Raw genomic sequence first — 23,222 nt, 5'->3', positions numbered from 1 at the left:
CTCTTAAATTTCTTGCAGTACTGGAAATCAAATGAGATGCCCTAGGATCAAATCACTCAAATTTTGCATTCCTACCTCTCCTATGGTGTGCATCCTAGCCTGCCCAATATCTTACTGTATTTGTTGCCATTAGCCAAGATGTTTGAACGGATCTTGAAAGAGCTATGTGTTCATAGTGAAAAACACAAAAACGGAAACAAGACATAATAAGGAATACTGAGAAATGTGAGGAATGAAGGGACTCTTATTGCATTCTTGTTGAAAGAATCACCACCAAATCAATAATGCACTTATCAGTGAGCTAGAAGATGACATTATAGTACCACTGTCTCACAAGCAGTGGCTCTACTATAAACGCGTTCATATTGAAGTGACGGTGATTAATGGATGTATTTTAACACAGAGTAAAACGATTGTGTTTCAAAGAACTCGTGCTGCTGTTACCAAGTATAAAATCAAGTAAAATAAAATATACAATTTATGTTTTAATTTCCACTACGGAATGAAACAGTAGCACTTTCAACAGGAAAGTAATACGCACATGAGATAGAGCAAGAAATTGTATTATCTAACCTGCATCAAATGAGATGGTTTCATATCCAGTGACTTGATCCATAAGCTCCAAAGGTGGAGCTGAAGGAACCACATCATTCTCCGTCTGGTGTACTGCAAGAAAGAAAACAGAAAAAAATAAGTTCAATACTAATTTAAAAATCATAATTATGGTGTCGGATTATTAATATAATGTATCAGAGCATAAAAAGAGATCAAAATGGTTTTGTTCTGCCATAAAAGTATAAAAATGCATTAAGAGTGATAATTTCGAGATTCATATGAAACAAAAAAAGGTAAACAGTAATAATAATGTTATTGTTTTTTAACTCCCACTAACTACTTTTTGACGGTTTTCGGAGAGGCCGAAGGTGCCGGAATTTTGTCCCGCAGGAGTTCCTTTATGTGCAATTAAATCTACCGACACGAGGCTGACGTATGAGCACCTTCAAATACCATCGGACTGAGCCAGGATTGAACCTGCCTAGTTGGGTTCAGAAGGCCAGCGCCTCAACCGCCTGAGCCACTCAACCCCGTTATAAATAACAGATTTGCAAGGGAAAATGTGTACAGTTGCCTGAATTTTTAAACATTATATCACAGTAGTCTGCCTCTGTGGTGTAGTGGTTAGTGTGATTAGCTACCACCTCTTGGAGGCCCGGGTTCGATTCCCAGGTCTGCCACGAAATTTGAAAAGTGATACGAGGACTGGAACGGGTTCCACTCAGCCTCGGGAGGTCAACTGAGTAGAGGGGATTCGATTCCCTCCTCAGCATTCTTGAAGTGGTTTTCCGTGGTTTCCCACTTCTTCCCAGGCAAATGCTGGGATGGTATCTAACTTAAGACCAGGCCGTTTCCTTCCCTATAGGCCCTACCTTCAAATCTTCCCACCCCCACAAGGTCCCTGTTCGACATAGCAGGTGACGCCGCCTAGGCGAGGTACTGGTCCTTCTCCCCAGTTTTATCCCCGAACAAATGGCTCCAGGACACTGCCCTTGAGGTGGTGGAGGTACAATCTCTCCCTGAGTCCGAGGGATAAACCAACTGTGAACGGTAAACGGATTTATACTAAAATTAAAAATTAACACATTAATCATCCATTTACAGTCGCAAAACGGTCATCAAGCACATTCGAGACCGTGATTCGAACCAGTTACAGCAAGATCCATTGGTGACAGTTACGCTAGTGCGCACTTGCTGTGAGCTCTATGAATAAACCATAAAACAAGTACAGTGCCATATTATATTATTTGAATTTGAATCGCTATTTTGTCACGAATGGCTGAGAGGTACACTTCATTATTGTAAAACAGTGATATGCATAGAGTCTTGTAATGACACACGAAGTTTCAAAAAATCGGCGATCTAAACATCTGAGGGTCTTCTTGCTAATTTACTAGTTCGTTCCCCGCTATTTCCGCTTGGCTTGGATGCCACACTAAGGTGATACTGGTGCTAGCATACATAACCCAGTTAAAGGGTGACGAATATGCAGTTCTCCTTCATTCATCGACTCACCTTGAATCTTCACACATCTCCTGGCCAGAGAGACGGCGTCACCCTTTAAATGGTCCACTCCACCCCTGTGGGGTGGGAAATGAAAGCTTTTATTTCTTATTATGAACATGCTGCACCAACGGGTAATCCGGGGAACAAAAGATCAGTGGACTGCAATGAGCTTAATCAGGCGACTGATAGAGAGCACAAAAAGTGTAATACTCAACACAGAATCCTGTGATAGCCCATTTTCCTGCATAAAATATTGAGAAAATTCTCTTTCTGTAACTCTAAGGAACCTGAGGGATAAAAAAATCTCAATAAAAATCGGAACATTTCCGTACGTCCTGACTCGTGAAATCTGGATAGGATATCGTATAGATAAATCTTGTCGTACGCCTCCTCGAAAGCAAAGAAGAGCGCGTCTAGATGTCCCTTATGAAGAATTGGCCCATGGATACAACGCTCCAGTCTGACTAGATGATCACTGACAAATAGTTAACGATAGAAACAACAATACTCTATAGAGAGTCAGTCAGTCCATCAGTCTCGGAAATTTATGAAGACCATTAGCAAGACAACCTGTCCAATAACTATACAACGATTTTTGGTCTTTATCTGGTTTTAATGTAGGTACAATTCGCTCATGCTAATGAGTTGAAAAATCAACCTCCACATTTTACTGAACAAAGCAGAGATGCCACCGATACTTTCTGATGGGTTTGAAGAGATTATTTACAATGTCCGCGTCTTACAATCGAGAATGTGAAAAAGATAAGTTGGCTCAATATTATTTATAAAATTTCACTATACAGCTGTGAACTTATCCAGTCCGTTGAAACTAATGTACGATTAACATTTAGAAAATAGCCGAAAAAGAAAACATTTAATAACACATTAGAACTATACCTTTAAAAAAAAGATAACATTCTAGTTGAAAACATAATGCAGTGTTTTGCTCTTGAAAGAACATCATCAGATTCTACAAAATCTCACTTTTAAGCGCTATAAGCTGCTGATAAAACTAGATGAGCAGTACAGGAAAACTGATCACGAATCTATTTTTGTCGTAGTTAAAAATAATTGCGACAGAAATGGACATTGTGAAATAATGTTAAGCAGTAGCATATGGTTGATAAGACAGGCATGAGGATGGTTTTGAAACGTAATTGTGATCGGTAGAAAATGGCAAATTAAAGTGCAAAACACCTGCGGGAAGGGTTTAGAGCAATTGTTGAGGACTGAGATAGAGATATGTACCTTTCAAGGCGGTAAATAATAGTAAAGACCCGCTATATTATAGCAGAGAAATAACTGGATTAAGAAGGAGGTGCAGGATGGAAAGAAATACAGTTAGGAATGGTTGCAGAAGTTGGAATTTTTTTACGACTCACCGACACAGGTAGGACTTACGTCGACGACGGAATAGGAAAAGGCTAGGAGTGGGAAGGAAGCGACCGTGGCCTTAATGAGGTACAGTCCGAGCATTTTCGTGGTGTGAAAATGGGAAACCAAGGCTGCCGACAGTAGGGTTCGAATCTATTATCTCCCGAATGCAAACTAACAGCTACGTGACACAAACCGCGCAGTCACTCGCTTGGTAGTTGTAGAAGTAAGAAAAAAATGAAGGAACGCACCAGGCAACTGAATTGAGCGAAGAAGACAATTAAGGATAACTCGGTGGCAAACATGATAGGCAGTCATATGAAATTTACAGTTAGCAGAACCTTAGGCGGATAATAGACCTAGCGCTGATTGCCTGTCGCTGGTCACGTGACTGATGACGTCACAGTGAAAGCTGCCTCCTGATTGGCTGGGTGGCGTGGCTCAAAAGTGCGGAAAATTTGAAATTGTGGTGACAGGCGATTTGAAAAGATAGCACGGTCAGCTGTCACACTGACAGCAACGTGGAGGCGCGCATCTGCGCGGGCATAACCCTACACGCTGGCTAACAGCGCAAGCTTAACCTCAACCTGTCCACGCGTTACCTAACCGGCAGCCCTTCCCTACAATGCGGGAAATTTGAATTTCACTGCTAGCTGTCACTTTGACAGCCACGTTGGGTCGTATGCTCCACCTATGTGCGGACATAACCTTTACACACTGGCTAAGAGTGCAATGTTAACCTCACGCTGACCACGCGTTAACCTAAACGTGAATGTGACGTCAATTTGACAATCGTTACTTTGACTGCTACGTTGGGGCGAGTGCTGCGCTCTGCTGGAAGACTAGATAGCTACAGGTGTGGCAACCTGAGAGAGCGATGGTGAACTTGAAGGATTTTGGCGCGGGTGATTAGAAAAGTAGGATGGCTGGCTATGTAAGCAGGCTCGGGTTCGACCCAGGGCTTGAGCATGGTTGTGTTTGACAGCTGTTATGCTACATGCTTTGAAGACTTATTTTGAATGCTGTGGGGTTTGTTTCTGCGCGCACGCACACACATACACAAACACACACACACAATAATAATAATAATAATAATAATAATAATAATATTAATAATAATAATAATAATACATTTGTTGAGCATAGCAGGTAAGACCGCCTGAGCAAGGTACTAGTTCTCTTGCCCAGTTGTATCCTTACGCTCCAGGACACTGCTTTTGAAGCGGTAGAGATAGGATCTTTTGCTGAGTACGAAGAGATAAAAGCTAACACATAGGCCTACACATAAATAATAATAATAATAATAATAATAATAATAATAATAATAATAATAATAATAATAATAATAATAATAATAATAATAGGGCTTAACCTAACTAGGCAAGATAGCTCCTATATGTCATACTGACAGAGGGATTGCTAACCGTACAGACATGTGTGTGTGGGGGGGGGGCAATCTAATGCTTTCTTGTTCTTCAAATAATAGCGTGAGAATTAAAATAAAGCAAATCGTTCACTTCCTTTCAAAGCAAGCAATGCCTGTCTTTACCATGAGAAAATATTGAATAAAACAAGCTGTTAGTAGTCATTTTTATAAACACGTGATGTTATCCTACGTTTAATTTACGTTAAGGTATAGCCTACTGTTCTTAACATGTTAGCAAATATGGTCTTTGTTCAGCATGAGAATAACTTATAAGACTGCTTCACAAGTCTCATAAACCCACTGCATTCGTTTTTACAATTTGCCTGTATTTTGTTTCCGTATGCAACTTCTAACATTACTATATGAAAAGACGATATGTACAAAGGTTGCAGGAAGTGGACTTGTCCTGCATAAACATAGAACTCTATTTCACATGGTTGTGTACTTAATTCTTCTTTTAGTATACTACTTCTACAGTTGCAGGAAATGAAAACACTGCAAAAGCATATACCGGTAACTGGTTTGTTGGTTTTTATACAGGACGTAATATTTCACGCACTATTCTTATACACATGTAGACATGCTCCAAGCTTTAGTCTACTTGCTCATTATGTCGCAGGTCGCAGAAAAACTGTATTTTTTATACTCTTCAGCATGCTTGCTCGAGCAGGCTACACATCTCCACGCGCATGATGCAGCTAACTGTGTTTATCATATTCAGCATCGTTTTTATCGGCGATGCTGCGAGCGAGTAGGAAGTTCGAAACTTGCTGCATTGTATTATCGATGAGTTCAGTGTAGATAACAGCGTCGACATGCGTGCAAATGTTCTACATCATTCCCCAGTAGAATATATTTATAATTTATGTACATGTATGGAGTTAGCTGAACAACAATAAACACAAACGAGAGATACGCAACAACAACAACAACAACAGTAGCAACCACAGCAACAGATGGCACATCGCATACTACCATCACCACTCCTGCGTTTAACGCGTGCTTGTTGCAGACAAGAAGCAGAAGAATGTGGGTAAGCTCTGTAGTAAGTTAGTGTAAAAGTGAATAACGCACAAGTCAACTATTAATAGAACTACCTAAACATGCTTTTGTGTCCAACTCATTACTTTCTTGTCAAACTTTTATTGATTAACTATTACTGACGCGTGAAATAACTAGTGCAAGACTAAATTTTAGCACCTCAGCATTTCTTAATACTGTTGGAAAAGTAGCTTGTAAAATAATTTTTGAAGGTTTATACGCCCCATATGTGCAGTACAGATAATTAAAAACTGATAAGCAAGCTGTCTAAATAACATTAAATAATTTAGACTTTGTAATTACATCTCCTAACATTGAAATAGTTTAATCTGGTATGCAGTACAGTAAAACATTGACACTAATGCACATGCAACCTTCTAGAGTTTGGTATTAAAGCGTTAGCACTTACTGCAAGCTTACAGCTGTAAACTATCCCTATTTTCTTAACTCACTCAGCTATGCAAAGATACAAAGTATACTCCTCTTCAATAACACTAAAAGATGTGCTCAGAGCTCGACTTCTCTGAAACATAAATCACTATCAATAGCATATGTCCTTACTTAATATCATTTTAGAAAAGTTTAAAATGAAATCCAAGCATTTTGTATGCAATGTGCAAAAACGATGTTGAATATAGAGTTGATGTTGGGAAAAGCATCTAACTGTAAAACGAAAACTAAATCTCTGTGTAACAGGCACAATAGTAAGAAAAACGCGGATAAAACTTGGTCAGACACATAGCGTACTCTTGTTGAATAGCACTAAGGAAGTTTTGTTTAAAGTTTAATTTCTCTATGCTTCCCTGGCCTTTTATTAATTTGTCTATTAAAGGCGGCATCAGGAAAGGTATCTAATTGTAAAACATTCTAAAGAGATGTATCTCACTTCACTAATTCTAACGCAAATACAGAAACAGTGCAAGGGTTACAATCAGAGAGATTTAGTTTTCGTTTTACAGTTAGATGCTTTCCCCAACATCAACTCGATATTCAACATCGTTTTTACATATTGCATACAAAATGCTTGAATTTCATTTTAAACTTTTCTAAAGTGACATTGCGGCTCGTACAGGGTACGCTGCTTCAACAGTGAGGCGTATGTGGAACCAGTGGAGAGAAGAGGGCCGTACACAGCACCGACAGGGTACTGGACGACACAATGTGACCACAGCGCGAGATGACCGCCATCTTGTCCGCTTGGTCGTAACGGACAGAACAGCTTCGTCCACGGTGTTGGCTCGACGTTGGAGCACTGCAACGGGTGTGGGAATGTCTGCATCGACGGTTCGACACCGTCTTCTGAGGGTCAGACTGGTGCCACGCACGTCATTGCGCCGGCTTCCAATGACCAGCAACCATCAAAGCCGTAGACTGCAATGGGCACGTGAACACCGACACTGTCGTGCTGAGTGGCAAAATGTGGTGTTTTCGGACGAGTCCCGCTTCAACTTATCCTACACTGATGGGTGCATACGCGGTAGACGCCGCACTGGTGAACGTCATTGGGCAGACTGTATTGTTGAGCGGCATAGCGGGCAAACGCCAAGTGTGATGGTTTGGGGCGCAATTGCCTATAACATGCGATCTCGCCTCCTACGTCTTCAGGGCAATCTGAACAGCTACCGATACATCAGGAAGGTTTAAACAGCCCGAGGCACTGCCCCTCATGCAGGCCGTTCCAGACGCCATATTCCAGCAGGACAATGCCCGGCCACATGTGGCGAGGAATGTGCAAGCCTTCTTCAAAGAACGACGGATACCACTGCTTCCCTGGCCTGCCCGTTCGCCGGATATGTCACCCATTGTACATGTCTGGGATATGGTCGGTCAGCACCTTGTTCGTTCAGGTCCACCTGCAGCCACAGTTGATGATTTTTTGGACATGCCTACAAACCGCGTGGCAGAGTATTCCCCAACAGCATATTCAGGCGCTCTTTGATTCCATGCCACGACGTCTAGTGGTTCTGATTGCAGCGCGTGGTGGTGCTACGCCGTACTGAATTTACACGGTCACCGTGCATGTACAGTTCTGTAGTTTTAATCATTTGTGTCTTGTCATTTCCTTAATATGCGGAATAAATTTCATTGTGATCACCGCTCTCGGTCTTGGTATTTCACTTTCTACAAACAGCAGTGTATTATTGGTTTCACTTTTGATTGATAGAGGAGTTCTTTTAGGAGCTAATTTTGAATGCGCGTCGTAGAGGTTTACCTCCTGGTACAGACGGAATAGGAAAAAAGAAACCTAATGCAAGCACATATTCTTGTTGAATGACACTAAAAGGTTTGGTGAAGCCTAACTTCTCCATTCAACAGACAAATCACTATAAACACTTCGGAAAGGTTTGAAATTGAATCCAAGCTTTTAGCTTGCAATGTGTAAAACACAGTTGAATATAAGGCTGATTTTTTTAAAGTTGCTTTACAGATAGGTCTTATGGCTACGATGGGATAGGAAAGGGCTAGGAGTGAGAAGGAAGCGGCCGTGACCGTAATTAAGGTAGAGCCCGAGCATTTGCCAGTTGTGAAATTGGGAAACCACGCAAACCATCTTCAAGGCTGCCGACAGTGGGGTTCGAACCCACTATCTTCCGAATACTGGATACTGGCCGCACTTAAGCATCTGCAGCTATAGAACTCTGTAACGCTGATGTTAGGAAGTTTATCATTGACATTGTACCATTGTAATGCATAATAGTAAAAAATTATATTATAGTTAATTTTATACATTTGTTATTAAATGTACGGAGTTTTAGTCAAGGCCTAATAATGACGCTTTGGAAAATCAATCCGAGTTCGAGGGTAGTGATAGCAACAGTGGATGCTACTCGAGTGCGAAAAGTATTAAAGAAAGTGAGAGTGAAGGTGCCGCGCCAGGTCGTTCCAACCATAGATTACTAACTCTATATGGTTCCAACCGTGCGCGGCCGGAGGGACGCACAATTGTGAGCTTAGATTCGGGAGTAGTTGAAATTGAATCGAAGCTTTTAGCATGCAATGCGTAAAACAAAGTTGAGTATAAGGCTGATGTTAGGAAGTTTATCTTTTACATTGCAATACATATTAACATAAAATTTTATTTTATTTATTTTTTAAATAAATGTTCTCTAAGTAGAGAACAGCTCATAAAAGGTTTGTAATAACTGTGGCCCCGAAAAAGATATTTGTCCTCAAGGTAAAACATATCCTATAAAATCTGTTCCTATTACTAGAAATAGGATTATAATACCTGATGATCAAGTATGTATATTGAACCCATAATTCTACGATGAGAAAATCATTTTTTATTTTTCTCAATATTTATTTCAAATAACAAGCTACTTTTATTTTTGAGAGCATCCATGTTACATTTCAAGAGCCTCGCTGTCGCGTGGGAACGAACTCACCCGTGGCAAGCCGAGCCGCAAGCTCGTGGAATACCGTGACACCTCGGAGGACTTCGAGTACTCAACAAATCTCCAAATTCATGGAATTCTTCGTAACAAGAGATTCTGGCAACACAGTAAATGCAGAAATAAATAATCTAAATTATTCTTAAACCCTACGTGAAGACAGAACCCCCAGGGTAAATATAAATGCAGTTAAGCCTAGGTACAAATCTGCGCCCGATCAGTGGACTAGCTCCACGTGCCAAGGTCAATGGATGAAGAAAACCCGCGAAACGCCCGGGCAGAAATAATTTATTTCACCTGTTGCGAGTGTGGTAAAACTATGAGATTAACATCTAAATAAATCGCAAGTCTGTCCGGTATTATGGAACAAGTTTCATGAAAATCGGTCTATTGGACGCGAAATTAGCAGATTGCATAATCAAGCTTCATGGTGTTAGTGGCGTCACCCCATAACAGTAAAAAAGAAACTCCCCGCTGTATATTTCTCAGTGTCTGTCTGGTTACCGGAGCGGCGAATCCCTCGACTCTCGTCATAAAGAAAGTGCGAAAAGTCGATCTCCAATATAACTTAGTACATGTTTGTGGCTATGGTTAAAATATAATATTTAATGGAAGATGATAGAAAATTTTTTTGAGCTGCCGCTAATGAAACTTTGAAGGTCTAAAAGTAATTGAATTTCTCTCGGTATTCTGCGTGTGTTTGTTGTAGAAGAATTTGAAGTCAGCCACCGCGTCTGGTGTCTTATCTGTTTAGCACACCTGGCCTCACGAGAGTAGACTCCTGGAAAAGTTGTGTCAGTCGCCATTTGAAGGGCGCGCTCATCACAAGGGTGACCGTGTGGAAAGTGTGTTATAGAATATTGTGTAAGTTAAGGTGTATATATTTTGAGAAGAGGATGATAAAGTTAGCCATGGCAGGCTAAATACCCGAGGTTTGCTGGTTGAATGCAGCCAGAATCCAGGACGATGGCGGCTATCACAGGTCTGTACTTTTAATAAATATTGTAGTTAGAATGTTGTTTGTCCCAACCAAATTTCAAAGCGTGTGTCGGGTTGGTAATTTGTAATGATCATGCGAATGTAATATATTTATGGTCAGCGTGTGAAAATCTCTAGTGTTGTAAAATTCATATGAAGAAACTAAAATGCGACGTTTAAATATTGTGTTAATATTCTTTGAGATATTGTCCGAATTGAGGAAAATTAGGAAAGTGATAATCGTAACGTAGTCGTGGCGAATGTCTTAATTTCGAATATCGTTTGAATTCAGAAAATTTTTGTCGAAATAATAATAATAATAATAATAATAATAATAATAATAATAATAATAATAATAATAATAATAATAATAATAATAATAATAATAATAATAATAATAATAATAATAATAATGTCTACCGCGGGATAAAATTTTCCTATGCAAAAAGTGGATTTAACAAGCATGTTCTGCGAGGTTTGCGTGTGTTTAGTAATTTCCAGTGAAATCCGATAAAGTTGTGTTTTATTCGTGGGAAGTAAAATTTTGTGACATCGTGTATGTCGGTGATAGGAAAATTCACGGTGTGTTGTTGTATTCTAGAGAGGTCCGAAAGTTGTAGTAAAAAAAATGAAAAGATATATTTCTTTTCAACAAAAGTAGTTGTTTTTTACGAGAGGATTGAAGTTGGAAAGGTCTTGAAATATAAGAAAAATGGATTGAGAGCGACGAATTTATATATGTGGAGATAAGAGTTGTATGTTGAAGGCAGAGAAAGCCTATATATATATATTTCATGTAGTACCGCCATGAGAAGGCGATGAGAATGAAATTTTGAGACAGGCTATATTTAAATCTAAGAATTTCATTTTTGTCCGTATTGAACTGAGAATGGAAGATAGGAAACTTAAAACGGTCCACCTTTTCAATACAAAATTGTTATAGTTTATTACAACATATATTTACATTTGGAACTAGTTTCGACGCTGTTTGGCGTCATCTACAGCCAAAATGTGGGAAATAGGCTAGCATGTAGACATTTATATTACACAAGGCGTTATATTAAACAATACACATCTTGCAAGGAGATAAAAACAGGGACAAATATAGAAACAAATGAATCGTTGAGAAAGCAAAAGTTATACATATTAAAAATAACCTTAACCACACATCTTGTAGTGCGAAAATATTCGCCTTGAATGATTCCTGAATACAAAACGCACGCGCACACATTTCTGAAGAGCCAGCAGGCAGGAAAAAGTAAAGTGAAACCTTAAGAGTTCTTCTGAGAAGAGTTCATCATTTTTTCTGTGTTCCGACTAACTAATGAAGTTTTCCTTGAGTTCCTGATAAATACACACAACAGGAAATTCTCCTTCACTCTCAACAATAGCTATAAGGACCAACGGTAAATTTCATTTTAAACATTGTGCAGAGACGTGAAGGCATGATCTTGAACATGATATAACTTCTTAATTTAACAAATTTTTTTACACAAGGTGTTACATTCAACAATACACATCTTACGAGGAGGTAAAAACAGGGACGAATATAGAAACAAATGAATCGTTGAGAAAGCAAAAGTTATACATATTAAAAATAACCTTAACCACACATCTTGCAGTGCGAAAATATTTGCCTTGAATGATTCTTGAATACAAAACGCACGCGTACACACTTCTGAAGTGCCAGCAGGCAGGAAAAAGTAAGGTGAAACCTTAAGAGTTCTTCTGAGAAGAGTTCATCATTTTCTTTATGTTCGGACTAACTAATGAAGTCTCCCTTGAGTTCCTGATAAACATACACAACAGGAAAAACTCCTTCACTCTCAACAATAGCTATAAAGACCAACGGTAAATTGTATTTTAAATACTGTGCAGAGACGTGAAAGCATGATCTTGAACATGATATAACTTCTTCATTTAATCACCTTTGAAAGCCTCTCTTACGTAGCTTCATTAACACCACCCTTCTGTAGATGCACAAAATAATCTTGCAATCTTAACAGGTCCGGTATTCAGCTCGACAAGAATATGTTTTTGAAAAATTCAATGAGAAAGTCGAATAGGATCTTTGGTTTCTCTGAGATATCATTTAAGTTTAGGTTGGGATTTAAATATTGGTCTAAATGAATATAGAGGTTTTCAGTGACGTCTAGGAAAGAACCTTTGTTTACAATATCTAATACTTCAAGATCTTGATTTATTTCAGTAAAGTTGTGCTTAAATTCTTTTATATGTAGGCCGACCGCGGAAAAACGGTTGTGTTTTACGGCATTGGCATGTTCTGCATATCTGATTTTAAAGCTGCGTCCTGTTTGCCCTAGGTAAGAACTTTTGCAGTCTTGGCAAGAAAAACCATATACACCTGATTTAGAAAAAGGACTACTTTTATTTATTGATGAAGTGTTGTGTAGGATCTCTGTGCTTCTATTGTTAGTACGAAAGGCTATTTTAACGTTTGTAAATGATCTTATCGAATGTGAAATGGTTATTGTTAGTTAGTAATCTTAATATGGTCATAAAGTCTTGAACTTCTAGTTTACTTAGTTGATTGTTAGCAAGTAAGTTCTTTTCGATGATCGGGAATAATGAGTTGGTTTTTATACTGGGATACATGTTGACTATATCAAAGGAGTGCATTGAATGATATGGTTGAAGATTGAAAGTGTTTAGTTTGTTCACTAATTCTACAGTGTTCCTGATGGATTTATTTGATAAGAATTTATAATGTTTATTAAGAAATTGTTGGATAAATTGAGATAATTTATATAAGGGCTTGGTCTGTAGTTTATTATGGGTCGAATAGGGACACCGGTTTTGTGGATTTTGGGTAGTGCTTTAGCTGTTGGTAGGCCTGGGTTCATAGTAATTAACTTTTGTTTTTCTTGCTCAGTGAGGAGAAAAGATGTGCTCTTTAGAATTTGTTTCAAGTCTATAGTTGTCAAGAGCGAAGAATTTTTGAGAAAGGCTGTATTGTGGCAGGCTGTAGTGTATTCCGCTAACAATCCGAAAATTGAGACGACAACTGTGTGATGCACAGTAGATTTCAAGTAAGATCCCAAGTGAAAAACGATTCTAGTAAAGATTAAAAATCTTGGTAGTAAAAGTCAAGCGACCAGTTACGTAAAGTCAGTATGAATATTAGGATAATGTGACCTCAAGGATAAAAGAGCATTTAGAATACACGGTTGGTGTTGTTTGACCGTGTAAATTTTATTGAATTTCGTTTCACTGGATAGTCATGGATATAAATATTTGGAAATGACGGTAGGCGATTTGAGGGTTTCCAATGCGGTGGTGATGATTATTATTTTTGGACAACATCCACTTAATGTTAGACGTGTGTTGGGAACTATTATTCTTCCCTAAAACTTCATTGCGCATGCTGAGATTGTGTTTGAGTTGGGGGATTGCTCGCCACGCAATACTTATTTTCGAGTTCACGTTTTGTAACGAGATAGAGACTTACTGCATTTTCCGACTTGCGTTCGTTTAATGGTAAGAGACGTTGTTCAGTTGTGTGTTATTAGTCTGACCAGGTTTACAACTGAAATGTCAGGGTTTGTTTGAAATTGCTAGTTCGCCTGATGTGCCAGGGGAAGCGTATACGACCCAATGTCCGCCCGACAATAGAATTAGGACGTCACATGTTATCCGAGGAGTATACTGATGATGAGACGTCCTAGTTCACGCTCGACGATAGAATTAGGAAGGTATTGTGTACATAGAGATTAGTGTTAGGGTGTACAGACTTTAAGTAAGCCCGACGATAGGTCTGGGATGTCAGCTGTACATACTCAAGTCTCAGATTAGATGTTTTTGCGTAGTGCCATGACCGAATGTAGTGCCTGTAGTGATATACGAAATGAAGAGAGTTAGCTTGGTAATAATGAGGCCAAACTTGCGCGCAACCCTCAACAGCTGGAAGGTGTTGACCTAAGATTACGGGACCCCTGACGGCGTGCATAATAAGGGTTGTCCAACATTGGATATCGAGCTAATGGTGATTGAATATTTCACTATCGTTCTCCATGTGTGTTGAGTTCAAATAACTTCGATTTTGTTTTATTTTACGGAACTAAGTATTTGGCGTTCTGGTGTTCATTTTTTGCTTTGGCAGTGTGCATATTGACACTCAATGTATTAGTGTGAGACTTGAGTTGCGAATGCGGTTTCGATTCGTCAGCCAGTAATATTATTTTATTTTCAATTTTGTCGTTCTTTCATTTATGCGTATTTGAGTTTGATCATGTGATAACTTTGTAGGTAGTGCGTTGGGACAAACAATAAGTAGATGGATCTGTGATGGTAGTCATTGTTAAGTAGGAAAGAATTCTTCAAGTTTGTTGTATTTTTTATGTGGACTTGTAATTTGATTAAACGTAACGTAACGTAACCATTTCTAACCTGAAAGTCGGTTTGATAATAATATTTTCCAAGTGATTTACCACTTTTTAATTAACTTCAGTGTTTGGCATTTCTTCTAAATGCGTGATGAATAAGTGTTTCCTGCATTTCGCAGTTTTGTTCCTTCAGAACGACGTAACGTAAGATCCTCGCGGGTCGTGTTGTTGTTGGTTCCTTCTGAACAGCTGTTTGGGTGATGCACATTTAGCATCGGGATTATTTTATCACTTAAGGGTGTCATGAAATGACAAATACATGGTGGAATTTTGTTTCAATTGTGAATGCTGCTGTTAACTCGTAGTGAACACCATGCTTTCCTATAATATTTCGCAACCTATCCAAAGCAACTGACAGTCAATTTGGTTCGATTAAGGGTCCATTCGGCGGGTGTTCCGTATCCGTAAAGGGTATTCGACTGGTGGATAGCCTTAATTGAGAGGAAATCAGGCGTTCTACTTGTTGAAAGGTGTCGGTGCGACGTAAAGCCCCTAGCAAAAAAACTTGTTGTAAGTCAGATTTTCCACGGATCGTGTGGATTAATCTCAGTTATCGTTTGGAGTAATAGGTGCCCGATTTTTCAGGTTTTTCTTTTTCACTTTTTTCAGTTTCGCTGTCCACTAATTTATTACTTTCCCCGAAAAAACTCTTCAGTATTGTAAGAAATAAATCAACGCTATGCAATGTGACTGCGTTTGAAACATTCAATAACAAATAACTTATAATTTTCTTTTCTCCAAGGATTTATATAAAATAATAATGTTTTTTGTGCCAGTTTCGAATTTAATAAAAGTTAGTAAGCACATATTTGCTCCTCATTTCAAGTAGTTAGGCTCTCTTCTGAACCCCATCGTTTGGTTAAGATCGTGACCGAATTTCTTCCCGCAACGACCCAAGATTTAAGAATTCAATATTGCTCTACTGTAGCAGCTGTGACCGACCAACAATGGAATGGTAAGTCCAAGGGTTCAATATAGTTATATGAACCGTAATATATTCCACGACCTACATGAAGGTAAAGACAAATAAAGAAGAATGATGCTCCATTGCATGTAAAGTTCGTAATAGTCACCCATAATTTACATCATGACAGATGTAAGCTACACTAGAGAAAGCTAAATCTGCATTTGCAGTATAGTGTATGGCTAAGTAGAGACCAGTGGCAATTTGGATTATTAAACATAAACCGAGAAAGGAAGCAAAATTTCATCAGGCGGAATATTAGAAAGAGCTGGTAAATCTACTAGGGCATTATTAGCAATTTTTAATAAAGGGTGGGATACTCGTATAGGTTTAGCCATTAACAATTTTGTCGTAAAGGGCCTTGGAAGATGTTTGTGATTTTTACAATTGCAACTGCAGTGAGAAATAAGTAGTTCACTAATATTAAAGTAATTGATAACAAGATGACGGCGAGATTTTTTGTGAAGCCGTAAAATATTTCATTAGAAGCTAGGCTAGTGATGTAAATAAAGAGTACTAACATCCCTCCTAGAAATACTAGGAATAAAATATACGAAAACCAAAAGGATGATGTTATTATTCCCACAGTTATAGAAATAATACATGTTTGAACAATAATAATTAGGGTTATAGCATGAGGATGATTAGCTTGTGCAAAGATTAAGCTATTAAGAAAATTGAAAATAAGAATTCTTAAATTTATAATTCAGAGGGGGGCCGATGACCTTAGATGATACGCCCCTTTAGACAACAAGCATCATCATAATCATCATCATCATTAAGAGGTTAGTATAGTGTAAAATATTAATTTTAGGGATTCATGGGAAGAGTATTCTTTCCTTTGAGTTTTAGAAGAGATATCTCAATATTGATTTACGAGACCAGTGTTTTTATTAAACTACTAAAACAATGGTAATAAGTATAGGTTGAGTTACGTTGATTTTGATATTTTTTGAAGGAGTATGAGTATTTTGCTCTAAACGTACGCATCTACTGTCAATATTGTTGAGTTTGGAATTTATTGTATTAAGTTTATTTGGTTTATTTTTTATATACTTCTTCTTTCTTAATCTGCTTACCTTCCAGGGTTGGTTTTTTCCTCGGACTCAGCGAGGGATTCCACCTCTATCGCTTCAAGGGCAGTGTCCTGGTGCTTCAGACTTTGGGTCGGGGGATACAACTGGGGAGGAGGAGCAGTACCATGCCCAGGCGGCCTCACCTGCAATGCTGAACAGGGGCCTTGCGGGGGGGATGGGAAGATTGGAAGGGATAGACAAGGAAGAGGGAAGGAAGCGGCCGTGGCCTTAAGCTGGGTACTGTACCCGGATGAGATAGGCCCTAGATATCATGATTTCTTGATTATAATATAAATACAGATATATGGGAATGATAAATTACGTACAGTGTCAGTTTTGTGTGGACGGAAGGATTTCAACATAGTCAGGTATATCGCGACAATCCGTCGCCACAGTTAAGCTTGCCATTATGGGGAGAATGTTTCTTGGTCAGAAGCTAAGAGAATTAAATCTAGAGCTCACAACAACAGAAGTAATGACTACGAGGAAGTGAAAGAATATTTATTTCTGAACAAGGGCGAGTCAGGTGCATCACCCATACGAAGAATATGACGTATGAGGATTTCCAACGAATCGAGGCATTTTGTGTTGTCAGGTTGCAACGAAGAGATTTTAAACTAACCGATGAGGTGTTGACCAATGGAAAAATTTATCATAGGCCCGCAGATAAACCAACATAAGAGAAACTCAGAGTGAACTCCAGTTAGCTTCTCCGATAACAATAATTAAATTATTCCAACCACAGAATTGAACAGAGGGGATTTTTGTAATATCATTCCCATGTTGATTAATAGTAATTGTAATAAATTAAAGTAATGAATTCTTGGAAATGACCCACGCTATCTCGCCATTGGTCAAGATGAGCACGCCATCAGGGACGCCGACTTAGAGCGCGAAAAGTAGGAGGACAGGAATCTAATGATATTTCCATGATCACCGAACGATATGAGTTCAGAATACGACACATGAATGTGTATCGATAGTTTATTAAGTGGGATAAATCAAGAGATCCAAATCCACCTGCATATGCCGATTTAGGATAACCAACCCCCTCCCCATGAGATGACCAGGGATGACCTCGGCGGGAAACCATATCGTCCATAAACAACCAGTGGTGGGACCTCACATCACCCAGTTGTTACCAGTCACCAGTTGTGACCAGTCGAGCTTCACATCAACCAGTCGTTTGAAATAATTTGTTACGCTGACACGGTGACTCTGTAATTCAGTACCAGAAAACTCATTATAGATTCTGTTAGAGTGAAAGTACGTTAGTAGTCATGAAGGTGAAGACGAACAGTGATAATTATTCAGTATATCGAGTGTAAATTATCAGTATCACTGTATGTGAAATTAATACATTTCTCAATATTTCATGTGTTGGAATTTAAAGGATCGACAGGAACGCCGATAATACTTTTGAAGGCAGTGTTCAGAGCCTGAAATAAATATTTCATGATAGACGGTGTTACTATTATTGTAGCAGGGAACTGTAGGAGCGAGGCGATCGCAGGACGGCATCGTATACTTCAGGAAGTGCGGATTGAAGAACGCGATACGCGCCGGTTCGAATGAAACGACACTTCGTCGTAATGTGTCACAACGTGTGATTCGGGCTCAAGGAAGAATAATTGTGCAAATGTAATGGGTCTAGAGGCACCTATGAGTCTTTTTTTCTTGTATAAATTAATGTAAATTCTGTAAGTAAGGTATTAATCATGGGTAGTCACCCAGAAGTGTTTTACTGTGTTAAATTTATAAAGTGCGATATGATGGACGAGTAAATTACCATGGGGCCAGGAGGCTTCTCATCCGCTACGAGACAATGGAATTCTACATAGGAATGAGTACACAAATTTAATATTTGGGGATGTTATCGCGACTAAACGGGGTTCAATGTAGATTCATTATGGTTACTTAACATGGTCCGCCTCCCGAATCCATGATTTAATTTTTTTTGTTAGACGGACGAACTAATGTATATTAACGTAATAATGGGTTAGATTAATTAATTTGAGTATTTGTTTGTTGTATATAATGTAAATATGGGGTATATTTCTTTCAATTAATGCATGCTGTTTGTGATACTTTGATTTAAGTTCATTTCAAGTGTTAAATTCCTTTTTGTGCTAACCCATTTATTTGATTTCAATCACTGCGGTGATTATTTGTATTTTAGTTAGGAATATTTTCTACCAGACAGCCAGATTATGAAAGTGCCAGAGTATGTAAAATTTGTGTTGCGTACGGAAGGTCATAAAAATAATAATAATAATGTTCTATCTGCTTTGAGCGTTCGTAAGTTCTATATAATAATGCTCGGTGTGTTTGCGAGTAAGAAATAATAATAATGTTTGTGAGTTGGCAAAGGAAAGTAAATTAATAATAATAATATTTTGTGCGTTTGCAAGTTAAAGTATAATAATAATAATGACAGTGCTTCGTGAGTTAGCTAGTGCAAATAATAATCAATGTGGAGATGACATGTAGCGTTAAAGACTTTAATTCGCGTAATCAGTTTGATTTTACGTAAATTGTTGATTTCACGTTTGGACTATATTTTAACCATTAAAATTTGTTTAAAAGCGATAAAGGCACGTGAATTAGAATGGCCACGATATGTGGAAATCCCAGAGTGGTTTGAGCCCATATTTAGCGTTGGAAGTCATGAGGGACGAATATCCGGCTTGAAATAAATTGAGCCGTACTGTTTGTAATGATGAAATAGATGAATCTCAAGGCCTAAGATGATATAAAATGCATATTCCGGTGTTATGAGTGGCAGAATCCACGCACCGACGATTAATTTACGAATTAAATGTTTGAAGAGTTCCAGTAAAAGGAAATGGACTTCAAATTGGAAGGAATAGTTTAGCAATCGCCGGCATTGGAGGTATTTGCCCAGCCGCGATGTGCCATAGGTTGTGAGATGTGTCTTGGGAGGACGTGTGTCCCTATATAAATTAACGGCAGTACGAAACTGAAGGTACGGTCCCGAATACCGTGTTGTCCCGACCGACATAAAGCAGATCTTGGTGGTTCATAACGGGATTTAACATATGTGACTAAATTCTAAAGAGTGGAAATTAAAATATCAACTTTCCATTTTTAATAATAATAATAATAATAATAATAATAATAATAATAATAATAATAATAATAATCCAAGTGAATCTTGTTTTAAATCAATTGCTTAGTACCAAAGTAGACTGAAACTGCAAAAGCTTAGGCATTAACCATAAATATCGCTAGCGGTAGTGTAACACGTGAAATTAAGATACTATAAAAATAATAATAATAATAATGATAATAATAATAATAACAATAATATTTTATTAGAAAACTGATCATTAAATTGTGCGGATAAATTACGAGGAAGAACGACCCTTCGTTTGAAACGTCGGCAAGGGTTGGCATATAATAATCCCAGATGACAAATGATAATAATCAAATATAGGATTATAATTGAAATTAATGATAATAATAAAATAATTGATGGTAATCACAGAATATGATAATGATCAGATAAAGAATGATAATGATATTATTTAATAATCATAAGAGGATATGATAGGGACAGTCGTCATGTGTCGAACTGCTCAGAACCAGATGTTGCGTTTTCACGGGGGAGATTTTTAGCGGTAGATACGAAGATAACCCACGGACGGCACATGTCTTCATTGTCAGAGTGTAGTAATGAACCTTTCCGTACGTCTTGTCGTATTGACAAGTGTAAATATTGAAATAGGCTTTGAGTTAATGAACTCTACCTGGCATGTTTGTGAATCTGGAAATAATAGGCTAGAGTTTCTCCGTACTATAAATTCCCGTTTTTTTGGAGACGATAACATTTCCACGGTCGGTGTCCGCCTCACCAGAATGTACATACCGGAAGTGTCTCATGTCCAAACGGAACGAGGAGATGACAGTAAATAGTTACTGTCATGCCTTCGTCTCCGAAAGAAGATCTCCAGCGATGAAACGTCCACTCATACGGATGTGAATTCGACCCCCAGTAACCAATTGGTGCGAATTCACCAAATGTTTTACACTACCAGAGTAGTGAGGTAAATCCAAGTAGTATGTCATTTATTTTTCAGGATGGAAGTGTGCCAATGAAATAACTGTCATCATGTGTAGTTTGCAAAATAAGTGAATAAATTGCTCCTCATTGCAATTTCAATAGGAAACAGTTTCCATATCTTTTTATTGTAGTTAGTCCAGTGTGCCCATGGAATTTAAGTTGTCACTTCCCAGTCCTATTGTAGAGTCAAAAATTTGTATCTATGAATGAGTCGTCCCCCGTTACCTTAATTTGCATGCCCCGTTCATCCCTGTGTTCATTTGATGTGCCGATATATAATTAGATTTTCTTTATTAAATTTATTTTTTATCTTTTTCGAACTGATCACCCCTGAGATTAATGCTAGTCTGGGACTCAGGAAGTGAGCGGGTGCAGTACCATCCCGGCATTTGCCTGGGGGAGAAGTGGGAAACCACGGAAAACCACTTCCAGGATGGCTGAGGTGGGAATCGAACCCACCTCTACCCAGTTGACCTCCCGAGGCTGAGTGGACCTCGTTCCAGCCCTCGTACCACTTTTCAAATTTCGTGGGAGAGCCGGGAATCGAACCCGGGCCTCCGGGGGTGGCAGCTAATCACACTAACCACTACACCACAGAGACGAACTTTATATACTTATATTTTTATTATGAAATTTATTTTAGTATGCTTTTTAACATTTTCAGTGTGTGAAGGGGCTTTAGGATTATCTGTATTGGTCTCCATAATCCGTACACATGGTAATGATCTTTTTTCAAACACATAGAGTTTTACAGTGTTAACGTTTAAATTGATAATTATATTTTTAATCCCACTGTGTTTTTATTGATGATTGGTGAGTGGTTCAATATGTAATATATTTCATAACTTTTTTGTGGATGTGTTCTATCCGGAGATTTTAGTAATTTATGTTATTATTTTGGTTGTGATATTCAATCTTATGGATTTTTTTTATAAAGTTTTGGATCTGCGCATTGATGATTACAGCGAGAGAATCGGTTTATTGTATAAAGTTTTATAACCAGTTGTTTCAGGTTTATATTTTATTTCTATTCTTGATATCGTATTGTACTTTTAGAAGTATGAGTGTATATTCTTTTTAATTGTTTTCCAAAGTAGTTTAATCCCAACTTTGTTTTTGATTTTGGGTTGAGGGTATCAGCCTGAGCTACTACAAGCTGGATTATACTTATTATTTTATACTTTGTTAGCTTCATTACCTCTGTCGGTGGGATTATTTAATGTTTATAGAACTTTTGTACACTAATTTTATTGTTATTACAATTAAACTTATATTAAACAATCTACTCCAATCTTCAACTTAACCAAATCAAACCAAACCAAACCAAACCCATGGCGCAACAGCCCCGAAGCGACCACTGCTCATCCCGAAGGCCTGCAGATTACGAGGTGTCGTGTGGTCAGCACGACGGATCCTCTCGGCTGTTATTCTTGGCTTTCTAGACCGATGCCGCCATCTCACCGTCAGATAGCTCCTCGATTGTAATCACGTGGGCTGAGTGGACCTCGAACCAGTCCTCAGATGCAGGTAAAAATCTCTAACCTTGCCGGGAATCGAACCCGGGGCCTCCGGGTAAGAGGTAGGCATGCTACCCCTACACCGCGGGGCCGGCATTAACTTGGCACCATTATAAAATTATATGAATATAAAATAAGTTATAACATGATTCAAATGATGGCTAATTTAGTATCCTTATTACAACGTAAATAAATGATTACTGGATTAAAGCCACTATGTTTATTTAATGAAGCCGAGCTTTCAGCCAAATTGCATTGGCCTTCAACAGGGCAAGTTAAATTCTGCTTCCGACAGTGAGAAATAATTTCAAAGAAACGTGGAAGTCATGGCCGTACTATTCACGGCCTACCCCGCTAATAGGTCTCAAGGATCTTCGTGCTGTAATTCACCGCCCTCTGTCGACGGTTTCGTGAGGGCGTCCCGCTGTTCTATGGTGGTGTTATGCAAGTATTTCTGCAGTACAGGTCTCCATGTATTTGATAACTTGAAGCTCTCTTCCCTGTTGATGTTATTTGGACGCAGCTATGGCTTCTCTTACCAGTCGAGCATAGAAGTCCTTTACAGGCGCGATATCCTTCGCCTGGTCAAAGACTATTTCATGGTCTGTACTGTAGAAATGTTCTGCTATGGAAGACTGGCTTATGGCGTTCTCCATGGAGGATGAAAGAGCGACATTCTTTACCGACCTAATGTGTTCTTTCACCCTGGTACTGACAAGCCTTTTCGTCATGCCAATATACGAGCAACCACAACCACATGGAACTTCATACACACCCGGTGTTTCAAGATGTGGTTTTTCTTTGAATGGTCGAAACAGGGATTTGAGCTTCCGGTCTGTGGTGAAAATTGGAATTATATTGTGCTTCCTAAGAATGCGCCCTATTCTGTCAGTTATACCTGCCAAG

General features: G+C 38.6%; 1 protein-coding gene across 2 annotated transcripts in view; it reads right to left on the bottom strand.

Moving 5' to 3' along the window:
• The window catches only part of LOC136862894 (protein SSUH2 homolog), a 744,003-nt gene that overhangs the window by 207,376 nt on the left and 513,405 nt on the right, over window positions 1–23,222 (bottom strand). For both annotated transcript variants that reach the window (XM_067139173.2, XM_067139174.2), the window contains one exon: window positions 574–666. In XM_067139173.2, coding sequence (XP_066995274.1) covers window positions 574–666 — 93 coding nt within the window. The remainder of the gene's footprint in view (window positions 1–573; window positions 667–23,222) is intronic.

This window comes from Anabrus simplex, chromosome 2 (assembly GCF_040414725.1).
Source record: "Anabrus simplex isolate iqAnaSimp1 chromosome 2, ASM4041472v1, whole genome shotgun sequence".
NCBI lineage: Eukaryota > Metazoa > Arthropoda > Insecta > Orthoptera > Tettigoniidae > Anabrus > Anabrus simplex.
The sequence above is the reverse complement of the archived record's forward strand: the minus strand, read 5'-3'. Positions and strand labels throughout refer to the sequence as shown.